The sequence below is a fragment of the Chiloscyllium plagiosum genome, chromosome 6 (genome assembly GCF_004010195.1).
Source record: "Chiloscyllium plagiosum isolate BGI_BamShark_2017 chromosome 6, ASM401019v2, whole genome shotgun sequence".
NCBI lineage: Eukaryota > Metazoa > Chordata > Chondrichthyes > Orectolobiformes > Hemiscylliidae > Chiloscyllium > Chiloscyllium plagiosum.
The window spans coordinates 13,654,310-13,667,134 of NC_057715.1; the positions used below are offsets into that span (position 1 = coordinate 13,654,310).

The 12,825-nt window shown below is 48.0% G+C and overlaps 1 protein-coding gene across 1 annotated transcript in view; it reads right to left on the reverse strand.

The window, feature by feature from the left end:
- The window catches only part of LOC122550471 (collagen alpha-2(IV) chain-like), a 122,018-nt gene that overhangs the window by 19,343 nt on the left and 89,850 nt on the right, over positions 1–12,825 (reverse strand). The window contains exons 29-32 of the mRNA XM_043691237.1: positions 9,560–9,623; positions 6,755–6,829; positions 6,562–6,669; positions 5,215–5,322 (exon numbers count right to left, since the gene is read on the reverse strand). Of these exons, the coding sequence (XP_043547172.1) occupies positions 5,215–5,322; positions 6,562–6,669; positions 6,755–6,829; positions 9,560–9,623 (355 nt within the window). The remainder of the gene's footprint in view (positions 1–5,214; positions 5,323–6,561; positions 6,670–6,754; positions 6,830–9,559; positions 9,624–12,825) is intronic.

Genomic DNA, 12,825 nt, shown 5'->3' on the forward strand with positions numbered 1-12,825 from the left:
CACCGCCACTCCCTCACCACCAGATGCCTGGAGGAAGAACGCCTCATCTTCCGCCTCGGAACACTTCAACCCCAGGGCATCAATGTGGATTTTAACAGTTTCCTCATTTCCCCTTCCCCCACCTCATCCTAGTTTCAAACTTGCAGCTCCGCACTGTCCCCTTGACCTGTCCGGACTTGTCCGACCTGCCCAGCTCCTTTTCCACCTATCCACTCCCCCCTCTCCTCCCTGACCTATCACCTTCATCTCCTTCCCCACTGACCTATTGTACTCTATGCCACTCTCTCCCCACCCCCACCCTCCTCTAGCTTATCTCTCCACGCTTCAGGCTCTCTGCCTTTATTCCTGATGAAGGGCTTTTGCCCGAAACGTCGATTTTGCCTGTCCTTGGATGCTGCCTGAATTGCTGTGCTCTTCCAGCACCACTGATCCAGAATCTGGTTTCCAGCATCTGCAGTCATTGTTTTTACCTCTTTGGATAGATTACTGACCCCTTTACGTCCTCTTGTGTTTTTAAAAATTAGTAAGCATGGACAAACAGACAGACCTTCGAGGCCCACTTTCTGCTGCAAGAAGAGATTCCCACTCAGTAGCAACATCCACCCCTTTCTCCAGCCTCCCTTCACAGGCTATCCACAATCATCTCTCTCTGGGCGCACAGCAAATCTGGCCATTAAACTGAGGTGACACCAGAAAACAAATCTGAGAAGCACTGGTTTTGGGATTAGTGAAGGTAGCAGAGATAGGGAGTCCAAAGTTTGTGAGAAGATTTGTAGCTCGGGTGCTCGTTGTTGTGGTTCTGTTCGCCGAGCTGGGAATTTGTGTTGGAGATGTTTCGTCCCTTGTCTAGGCGACATCCTCAGTGCTTGGGAGCCTCCTGTGAAGCGCTTCTGTGATGTTTCCTCCGGCATTTATAATGGTTTGTCTCTGCCACTTCCGGTTGTCAGTTCCAGCTGTCCACTGCAGTGGCCGGTATATTGGGTCCAGGTCGATGTGTTTGTTGATAGAATCTGTGGATGAGTGCCATGCTTCTAGGAATTCCCTGGCTGTTCTCTTTCCTTTGTCCTGGTGAATTGTTGTCCGAGAGTGGCTGTTGGATTGTGTGCTGCACCAGGACAAATGACCTGATATCCAGCATGAGCAAAACCAATGTAATGTACAAAATCCCATGCAAGGACTGCACAAAACACTACATAGGGCAAACAGGAAGACAGCTAACGATCCGTATCCATGAACACCAACTAGCCACGAAACGACACGACCAGCTATCCTTAGTAGCCACACACGCAGATGACAAGCAACATGAGTTCGACTGGGACAATACTACTATTATAGGACAAGCCAAACAGAGAACAGCCTGTTAAATTCTGAGCTGACAAGTTGGCTGCTGGGGTGGACTTTGACAATGTCAATTAAGGGGTGAGTGTGAAAAGGTAAACATTGTATTGCTGAACACAACAAGCAGTAATTTGCATTGTGAAAGAAATCGATAATTATTAATGCTTCACAAATCATCAAAATGATTAAGTAAAATCTACACTGTCCACGCAAAAACTTGCTTCAAAAGGCTGATGGTTAGGATCTATATCAGTTGATCCAAGGGAGAAATCTCCAGATACCATTAGAAATGAGTGATTATCTCATTGCCTTCAAAGAACCACAATTAGTTTCAACCTTTCTGTACACTTGAAAGCAGGGAAAAGAGCCTTCATCAAGGTAGTAATCTCAGTGAAAATTTGTTCTGCCAGCGTAAACTTCAATGCTGGGGATTAAGTGTACTACTTAAAAAAAAGAGAATGTTAGAATGATTGGAAGGGCCAAGGAAAATTCATAGGCTGTGACAGGATTAAAGAAATTCTCCAACACAGTAATCAAACTGTCACGGGACATTCACTGAGGTTAATCAGGAATGACTATAAAATTGCAGAATCTGAAATATCAGCAATCGCTCTAAAAAAAGCTCAAATGAAATTAGATATGAAATGTATCTTGAAAGTCGGTGGATTTTCAACTTGCCCAATCAGGATATTATTACCTCATTGTTGACAAGTATGAGGTGCAGATTATGGTAACTAAGGGATTAGATGCAATATCAAAATGATATTGATGCATAGGAGAAGGCTATTTATCCCAAAGAAAAACTACTGAAAGCTTTTTTTTATTCATTCATTTATTCATTTGTGGGATGTGGGGGTTGCTGGCTGACCAACATTTATTGTCCGTCTGTAGTTGGCCTTGGGAAGGTGATGGTGAGCTGCCTTCTTGAACTGCTGCAGTCCACCTGGTTGACCCACAGTGCCATTAGGGTAACATATTACAACCAATGTCAGGACAAAAGGGAAAGTAAAACATTGAATAGATATTCGAGATTAATGACAAGAGATAAGATCTAAGGACTGATAAAATAACATGAAAATGTGGAAAGCCAGGAAATGTAATGCAAGCTCCTCTAGTGAGTCTGGAAGCGACTGTAGTCATAGAAAAAGATCTCAAACCTGATGCTAGAACATTTCCTTTCAAACATATAAAGATAGACATTAAGCAAAATGAGACAATGACCTTGCATCTGCAATCTTTGAGGAAGTATGTCTCACAAACTTAGGTTAGGTCCTTGAAGAAAGCAAAAAAATTGCATCCAAAAAAGAACCAGACCAGTTAAGAAGTAAAGGAAGAAAGTCTGGATGCTGGGTGTCTGAAATTAAAGCGGAACATATTAGAGAAACTCAGCAGGTCAGGCAGTATCTGTCAAGACAGAAATATTGCAGGTGACATTTGTAAAGGTCAGGAGTTATCCTGCTTCTCTGTCTCTGCCCCTGAGATGGAAATGACACTAATCATTAACTGGTCGTGCAATTTAATGTGTAACCACTCCACAAGGTGGGAATTGCATTTGCTGATGAAACAGCATACCTTGGTCTGCCTGAGAAGCTGAAAATCGACCTTTGGAGAGGAATCCTGATTGAGGATTGAGTAAATAAAGAGATGTCTCCACTAGTGAGAGAGTCACTGACCAGAGAGACATAGCTTTAAGCTATTCAGCAAAAGTGTAAGACTGGGAGATAAGGTGAATGTGTGCTTTATAAACACAACAAGTTGGGATTTGGAATGCGTTGCCTGAAAGGGCAGTGGAAGCAGATTCAGTTGTACGTTTCAAGAGTGAATTGGATAAATACTTGAAAAGAGGAAGAAAAAACCCTCGAGGGCTTTGGGGACAGGGAGTGGACTAATTGGATAGCTCTTTCATCGTGACAGCACAGACAAAATGGGCTGAATGGCCTCTTTCTGTTGTGTGTAATTCAATAGTTATTATTGAATGCTCCGCTCCACGCCCGCAGCCATGCGCCACCCAGCAACAGACCTCCCCATTGAATGGGATGCATCAAGTTTGCTGAACTTTGCATTTGACGCATAATTCCATACTGACAGGACAAGCTGGTTATTCAGATCCAGGATTGAGAATATGATTCAGGTCCATGCAGGAGCCATTGTCTGGGGTGTGACCAAGGCTAAACATCTGTCTCACTGTCTGTCTGTCTGGTTGAGTCTCTGGATCAGATTCTCTCTTTGACACGCAGGAAGCTGGAGGAACACAGCAAGCCAGGCAGCATCAGGAGGTGGAGAAGTTGACGTTTCGGGTGTAACCCTTCNNNCGAATCCGGTTGGTAACTGGAAGGTCAGATCAGTCAGAGCGATGGAAGGGGGGGTGGCGGGGCTGGAAAGGGAGTCGGGGGATGGGCGGGAAGGTTAAGGGTCATATCCAAAACGTTGACATCTCCACCTCCTGATGCTGCCTGACTTGCTGTGCTCTTCCAGCCTCCTGCCTGCCTACTTTGGATTCCAGCATTGCAGTTTTTTTTGTCTCTATCAGAGTCCATCAGGTACTGGTGGAATACCCTGTGTGATCTCAACCCTGGGAAGACTAGTACCTAGTATCACTAGGATGTGGCTACGCTTTAAAGGAAATGAAACTCAGATTTGAATTTAACATAAAAATGATGAGAGTTAGTGGGTGAATGAGACTTTGAGACTGTTCCCTGTGTGGAGTTTTATTGACCAGGAGTGAACACCTAGAGAACTGACTTGGGGAGACTGTGCATGAGAGTTTTACAGCTTTAATTGGGTGGCACGGTGGCTCAGTGGTTAGCACTGCTGCCTCACAATGCCAGAGATCTGGGTTCAATTCCCACCTCGGGTGACTGTCTGTGTGGAGTTTGCACATTCTCCCCATGTCTGCGTGGGTTTCCTCCTGGTTCTCCAGTTTCTGCCCACAGTCCAAAGATGTGCAGGTTAGGTGAATTTGCCATGCTAAATTGCCCGTAGTGTTCAGTGGATTAGTCAGGGGTAAATATAGGGTGGTGGGTTTCTCTTCGGGGAGTCGGTGTGGACTTGTTGGGTCGAAGGGCCTATTTCCACACTGCAGGTAATCCAACCTAATCTAAAACTCAGAGGAAAATCAGCTTTCTTCTTATTACTTCCTGGGATGTGGATATCTCTGATAACTCTGAGTTTCATCTCATGGGATGTCGGTATCACAGAGTAAGCAAGTGTTTATTACGCATCCCTAATGCCCTCAACTATATGGTGATGAGCTGCCTTCATGAACTAGTGCAGACCATGTGGGGTAGATACACAGTTTATTGATTTTCGGAAACCATTTCAGAGGGTAGTTAAGGGCAAACCACATTACTGTGAGTCTAGAGTTATGCATTGGCCAGGATGTGACCCAGGAACCCAAAGGGACATGCCTCAATCAGCTGGGATAACCTGCTAGTTTCACGTCTGGCTTTTACTGAGACCAGGTTTATATTTTCAGATTTTGAAACTGAATTCAACATCCCGGTGTGGGATTTGAACTCCCAATCTCTGCATTACCAGTCCACTAATGGATATTGCCACATTGCCATACCTCTGCTCATTCTCCGACCATCTTTCCCACGGAGTGAGACTCGACATCCAGTTACTCCAAATTGACTCTAGAATCCATGGGTAATATTAAGATTACACTTTCGGGTTGGGAGGTCAGGGTGTGGAATGGGTGGTCAGGATGGGAGCGCCGAATAATAAAAAAAAATAGTAATGTTGTTTCCCTCTGATTCACAAACAAATCATAAAACCTAGATTGCCTTAATGTATCCCATTGTTTTCTCAACAATCTTGTGCATGCTTTACATCAGACGCGTATAATTACGGTCGTGCCTTGATGCATTTATTTACCTTTAGCTCCTCGATATCCTGGAAATCCCATGAATCCCTTTGGACCAGTTGAGCCGCCAGGACCTCGCGATCCTCTGTCTCCCACTAACCCGGGATAACCAGGAGAACCTGTTGATCAAAGCAACCCAGCATCACTCCCACCTGAAAATGCACAAGGACTCGATTCTGGGTGAGGGAGGAAGGGGGCTTTGTCAGAAGCAGCGATGGGTAATATTAATTTGCCAGCTCTTTTCTTGGCCAGCCCGCCTGGTGTGGAACACTGGTGTTGTTTCACTGTGTTTGCTACATCATAGCAGAGGCTACGATTGGCTCAGAAGCACCTTACGAATTCTGAGGGCACTTAATCACTAGAGAAATGCAGAGTCCACCCTTACCTCACACTTTATCATTTTAGAAGGAAATGGAGCCTTACAGTGCTGGTCAAGTAGGAGGAAGGGGAGGATTTCGTTAGATGCTATTCCCCATCTCCTACCATCTAACAACCTGCACTAATGTAGCAGGGCGAGGGGAGAGATGAAATCAGGGAAGAGAGATGGGAGGTGAAGGAGAGGTGAGATGAGGATGGGATAGGGATGGAAATGGGAGAAGCCACGGTATTTGCTGCACTTCCCAGGCCACCGTACTGAAGCAGAGGCCCCCAGAGTAAATCACTGGCTGACTGAGCTGTTGAGTGTGGAAATGTGATTCAGAGAGGAATCAGCAACATCTGCCCTTCCACACAAAGGACACAATTTTAAATATTGTACCAGAGGTGGAGAGAACACACTCTCACAATCCCGACTTGCTCCACATCAATGGCTTGTCACAGTTGCTCAGTGGTTAGCACTGCTGCCTCACATCTTTAGGTACCTGGGTTCGATTCCAGACTTGGGCAACTGTCTGGAGTTTGCACATTCTCCCCATGTCTGCGTGGGTTCCCTCCAGATGCTCTGGTTTCCTCCCACAATCCAAAGGTATGCAGGTTAGGTGGATTGGCAGTGCTAAATTGCCCATGGTGTGCAGGCGAGGTGGGTTAGCCATGGGAAATGCAAGGTTACAAGGATGGGGTGGGGTGCTCTTTGGAGGGCTGGTGTGGACTGGATGGGCCGAATGGCCACACTGTCGGGATTCTGTCTCTTGGTGATGCTGACTAACTTTGGGAGCGTTGAAAGTCACACTGAGAATTGGCAACACCCCACTAAATGGGGACACAAACCCTAGAGTTATTGTCAGGATGTATGAAGTATGCTGTATTCTTGTGAGTAGAGGTGTCGATACAGGAATAATGAATACACGGGTGAGTAAATGGAATTTTAGTCTCCTGGTTCTTTGTACTCAGGCCAACGGGATCCACAGCATGATACTTACCCTGTTTACCTGTGAACCCCTGATCACCTAGAGATCCTTTCAGGCCCTCAATGCCTGGTTCTCCTGGAGATCCACGTTTGCCTGGTAGCCCAGGGGGACCCGATGCTCCTAAAATGTAATGCACAGGGTTAACGTTGTCCTAGAATAAGCATGGACATCATCTGTTTGAGTGAAGACAATGACAAACACTGACCTTTCAATCCTGGATCGCCAATTTTGCCCTTGTAACCAGGACTCCCTGGAATGTTAATCGTATCCCCTAGTTCACCTGCAGTAAGTTGTGCAACAAAAGTGCTGAGTCATCAAAGAGTGAAACACTTGCACTAGTGCAAGAATAATAACACCTGTTTAACATACCCCTGTAGTTTGCAATTCATTTTCAACTTCCCACAGTTAACAACCCACTTCTTTATTCGTTCCAGAAACACAGCAACAGGAGGAGGCCATTCACCCCTTCAAATCTATCCCATCATTCAGTAATAGATAATGTACCTTAATTCCATTTACCTGCCTGCTCAATGATTTTAGCCAACAAACATCTATCACAATAAAGGCAAAATATTGAAAATATGAAACAGAGAATGCTGGAGAAACTCAGCAGGTCAGGCAGCACGTGTGGAGGGAGAAACAAGAGTTCATATTTCACATCGAGAATGACTTCTTCAGAAGAGATTCCAAAGAAGAGTAATATCAGACTCGAAAGCTTACTTCTGTTTGACTCTTTACAGATACTTCCAGGCCTGCTGGGCTTCTCCAGAACTACTCTGCATTTGTTAAAAATCTACCAATCTCAGTTTAGACATTTTTAATTGATCACCAACTTCATTATTTTTGGGCTGAGAGTTCTGACAGAGGTTATAGTGTGGACAGGTCATTCGGTCCATCAAGTCCACACTGGACCTTCCAAAGAGCATCCCACCCAGACCCAACACTCCCCTATCCTATCTCTGTAAACCTGTCCTTCCCATGTCTAACCCGCTGAACCTGCACACTATGGGCAATTTAGCATAGCCAATCCACCTGACCTGTACATCTTTGGACAGTGGAAGGACACCGCAGCACCCGGAGGAAACCCACACAGACACAGGGAGAACATGCAAACTCCACACAGACAGTCGCCCAAGGCTGGAATTGAACCGGCTGTGAGGCAGCAGTGCTAACCACTGAGCCACCGTGCCATCCTCACTTCGTTGACTGGAAATTACAGGGATGACTTTCCTCTCCTTGGATTTGGTGGTGAGAACAACAAATAACTGGGCAGTGTTGCGCATCAGAGATGTGAGTACCCTTTCCACCTCAGCAAGTAAGTTCTGGGAGAAATGTCCTTCTTGATCTGCCACCTATAAAAACCTTGAAGAGATCAATTATGAGCTGCTTAAGGGTCTGAACTCAGCACCAGTGAGCACCTGCTACCCTTGTAAGTGGGAAAATCAGCTGTTTTCAAATCAGGAAAATCCGGGGCTATCTGGTTGCAGTGTAGCAGGGTGTCCTCTGTTTGCCAGGTATTTTGCATCAGTCTTAAGAGAGAGGATACCAGTGACATGCTAGAAACAACGATAGATCAGGAAATGGAATGGAGAAAGGAATGATAGAAAATCACAAGTGGGAGAGTCTAGAAATCAGTGACACTGCTTAAAAATCAGGGATTGCCCATTTAAAGCGGAGATTAAGTGAATTCCATTTCCCTCAGAGGGTCACATGTTTTGCAACTATCTTCCTGCAAAGGTAGAAGTAGCTGAAAGTCCTTGAAAATTTATAAGACGGAGTTGGATAACTTCTTGTTAAGCAAGGGGCTGAAAAGTTATCAGTTTGTGTGGAAATACAGATCTGAGGTTACAGTCAGGTCAGCCATATTAAATGACAGAGGAGGCATGAGGAGCCAAATGGGCTGTTCCCTAGCGGGTGCATTGAGGGTCAGTAATGAACCAAGGAGGGGGTAAATGAAGCCACCCCACTGTCTCCCCATCTCACCACAGACCACAACCAGAGAACCCTGCCCCCATTGAAAGAAAATTGACCTGCCCGACATCATGGCCCTTCCCAGCTAGGCCTTCCACAGTGGTCTCCAGTTCCCAATGGCTGCCGGCCTCTGATTGGCCAGCCACCTCAGGCAGGGAGGGCATGGATAGGGTAAATAGACAGGGGCTGTTCCCTGGAGTGGGAGAGTCCAGAATTAGATGGCATAGTTTTAGGGTGAGAGGGAAAAGATTTAAATGGAACCTAAGGGGCAACCTTTTCACACAGAGGGTGGTGTGGATATGAAATGAGCTGCCAGAGGAAGTGGTGGAGGTCAGTACAATTACAACATTTAAAAGGCATCTGGATGGGGACTTGAATAGGAAGGTTTTAGAGGGATATGGGCCAAATGCTGGCAAATGGGACTTGATTAGGTTAGGATATATGGTTGGCATGGACGAGTTAGACCAAAAGGCCTGCTTCTGTGCTGTACATCTCTGTAACTCTATGACTTCAGTGACACAGCTCCTGATTGGATGCGGAGCTCAAACAGGTTGACCTGTTGAGCTTTCTGATTGGTGGGGAATTAGTCAATCCTGTTGTTGTCTGCCCCACCCACTTGTGTGGAGCAATTCATCCTGAAGGTGAACTTGATATTTCTCCCACAGCTGCTGCATGACCTGCTGAGTATTTTCAGCTATTTCTGTTTTAATTCAGGTTTCTCAACTCTTTGTAGAAACAAAGAATCAGTGAAAATGGGAGCAGGACTACACCATTCATCCCTTCATGCCTGCTCCACCATTGCGTACATGTGATGTGAGGAAATGTCTCCTAACAGCATCCCTGAATGCTGCCTTGTTCTGGATTCCATCCCCTTTCACTCCTTTATCCTGCGAAACAGCACAATTAGGTCACCCCTTGAACGTCAGACTGAGACAGTCACCAAACATCCAACACCAATTGGAAAATATTGCCCACCTTTTTCAGGGAGAGCGGAATCTAATCAGACCGTGTTGTTGGAAATTGTCCTGTTTTTACTCACCTTTCAGTCCGGGTGAGCCTGGGATACCGAGCCGCCCAGGCAGGCCGGGGTTTCCTGAGACGCCCTGGAATGAAACTGTTGCAATTTAACAAAAGAAATGTGAAATTTGAAAGAACCAGCCACTTATCTGAACACTCCACAATAAAGGACATTAGAAGTGGAATTTTTGATGTCGGAAAGCTGGAGGCAATTTGGGCACAGAAGCTCCCACGAACAGCGATGTGGGATTGACTGGAAAATCAGTTTCAGACACCAAAAAAAAAATTGACCTCAGGAAAAAAACTTGCTCTTTGTTGCATCACCCAGATGGCAATGCACATGCTGTTTGTGTTTGTGGTTTGTAGAGTGTTAATTTCAAGGCATCTGAAACAGCAGACAGAGCCTCATTTAAATATTTCAAAGATTGTACTTCTGACAGTGCAGCGCTCCCTCTGTACTGACCCTGTGACAGTGCAGCGCCTCCTCAGTACTGACCCTCTGACAGTGCAGCGCTCCCTCAGGACCGACCCTCCGACAGTGCAGCACTCCCTCAGTACTGACCCTCTGACAGTGCAGCACTCCCTCAGTACTGACCCTGCGACAGTGCAGCACTCTCTCAGTACTGACCCTCTGACAGTTCAGCACTCCCTCAGCACTGACCATCTGACAGTGCAGCACTCCCTCAGTACTGACCCTCTGACAGTGCACCGCTCCCTCAGTAATGACCCTCTGACAGTGCAGCACTCCCTCAGCACTGACCCTCTGACTGTGCAGCACTCCCTCAGTACTGACCATCTGACAGTGCACTGCTCCCTCAGTAATGACCCTCTGACAGTGCACCACTCCCTCAGTACTGACCATCTGGCAGTGAAGCAATCCCTCAGCACTGACCCTCTGACAGTGCAGCCCTTCCTCAGGACTGACCATCTGGCAGTGCAGAGCTCCCACAGTACTGACTCTCTGACAGTGCAGCACTCCCTAAATACTGACCATCTGACAGTGCAGCACTCCCTCAGTACTGACCATCTGACAATGCAGCACTCCCTCAGCACTGACCCTTGGATAGTGCAGCAGTCCCTCAATACTGACCTTCTAACAGTGCAGCAGTCCCACAGCACTGATCCTCTGACAGTGCAGCACTGTCTCAGAACTGACCCTCTGACAGTGCAGCAATCCCTCAGTACTGACACTCTGAAAATGCAGCACTCCCTCAGTACTGACCCTCTGACAGTGCAACATTCCCTCAGTACTGGTTCTCTGACAGTACATCACACCCTCATTATGACCCTCTGACAGTGCAGCACTCCCTCAGCACTGATCCTCTGAGAGTGCAGAACTCCCTCAGTACTGACCCTCTGACAGTGCAGCACTCCCTCATTATGACCTCTGACAGTGCAGCGCTCCCTCAGGAGCGACCCTCTGACAGTGCAACATTCCCTCAGTATTGGTCCGCTGACAGTACATCACACCCTCATTATGTCCTTCTGACAGTGCAGCACTCCCTCAGTACTGACCCTCTGTCAGTGCAGCACTCCCTCATTACTGACCCTCTGACAGTGCAGCGCTCCCTCAGTACTGACCCTCTGACAGTGCAGCGCTCCCTCAGTACTGACCTTCTGACATTGCAGCAGTCCCACAGGTCTGACCGTCTGACAGTGCAGCAGTCCCTCAGCACTGACCCTCTGACAGTGCAGCACTCCCTCAGCACTGACCCTCTGACAGTGCAGCACTCCTGCAGTACTGAGCTTGTGACAGTGCAGCAGTTCCTCAGCACTGACCCTCTAACAGTGCAGCGCTCCCTCAGTACTGACCTTCTGACATTGCAGCAGTCCCACAGGTCTGACCGTCTGACAGTGCAGCAGTCCCTCAGCACTGACCATCTGGCAATGCAGCACTCCCTCAGCACTGACCCTCTGACAGTGCAGCACTCCCTACGTAATGACCCTGCGACAGTGCAGCACTCCCTCAGTATGGGCCCTCTGACCCTGTAGCGCCTCCTCAGTACTGACGCTCTGGCAGTGCAGCGTACCCACAGTACTGACCCTCTGACATTACCTCATATCCTCATTATGACCCTCTGACAGTGCAGCAGTCCCTCAGTACTGACCCTTTGACAGTGCAGCACTCCCTCAGAACTGACCCTCTGACAGTGCAACATTCCCTCAGTACTGACCCTGGGACAATGCAGCATTCCCTCCGTACCGACCCTGCAGCACTCCCTCAGCACTGACCCTCTGACTGTGCAGCACTCCCTCAGTACTGACACTCTGACAGTGCACTGCTCCCTCAGTACTGACCCTTTGACAGTGCAGCACCAGCACCGACCCTTTGACAGTGCAGCGCTCCCTCAGAACTGACCCTGCGACAGTGCAGCACTCCCTCAGTACGGTCCCTCTGACAGTGCAGCGCTCCCTCAGTACTGACCCACTGGCAGTGCAGTGCTCCCACAGTACTGACCCTCTGACAGTGCAGCGGTTCCACAGTACTGACTCTCTTGACAGTGCAGCACTCCTTCAGCAAGGACCCTTTGACAGTGCAGCACTCCCTCAGTACTGACCCACTGATAGTGCAGCGCTCCCTCAGTTCTTATGCTCTGACAGTGCAGCATTCCCTCAGCACTGACCCTCTGACAGTGCAGCACTACCTCGGTATGGGCCCTCTGACAGTGCAGCGCCTTCTCAGTACTGACGCTCTGGCAGTGCAACGCTCCCACAGTACTGATCCTCTGACAGTGCAGCACTCCCTGAGTACCGACCCTCTGACAGTGCAGCACTCCCTCAGTACTAACCCCCTGACAGTATAACATTCCCTCAGATTGACCCTCGGACAGTGCAGCGCTCCCTCAGTACTGACCGTCTGACATTGCAGCACTCCCACAGGTCTGACCGTCTGTCAGTGCAGCAGTCCCTCAGCACTGACCCTTGGACAGTGCAACATTCCCTCAGTACTGATCCTCTGTCAGTGCAGCACACCCTCAGTACCCACCATGCAGCATTCCCTCAGCACTGACCCTTCGACAGCGCAGCACTCCCTCAGTACAGACCCTGCGGCAGTGCAGCACACCCTCAGTACCCACCATGCAGCATTCCCTCAGCACTGACCCTCTGACAGTGTAGCACTCCCTCAGTACTGACCCTGCAACAGTGCAGCACTCCCTCAATATGGGCCCTCTGACTGTGTAGCGCCTCCTCAGTACTGACGCTCTGGCAGTGCAGCGTACCCACAGTACTGACCCTCTGACATTACCTCACATCCTCATTATGACCCTCTGACAGTGCAGCAGTCCC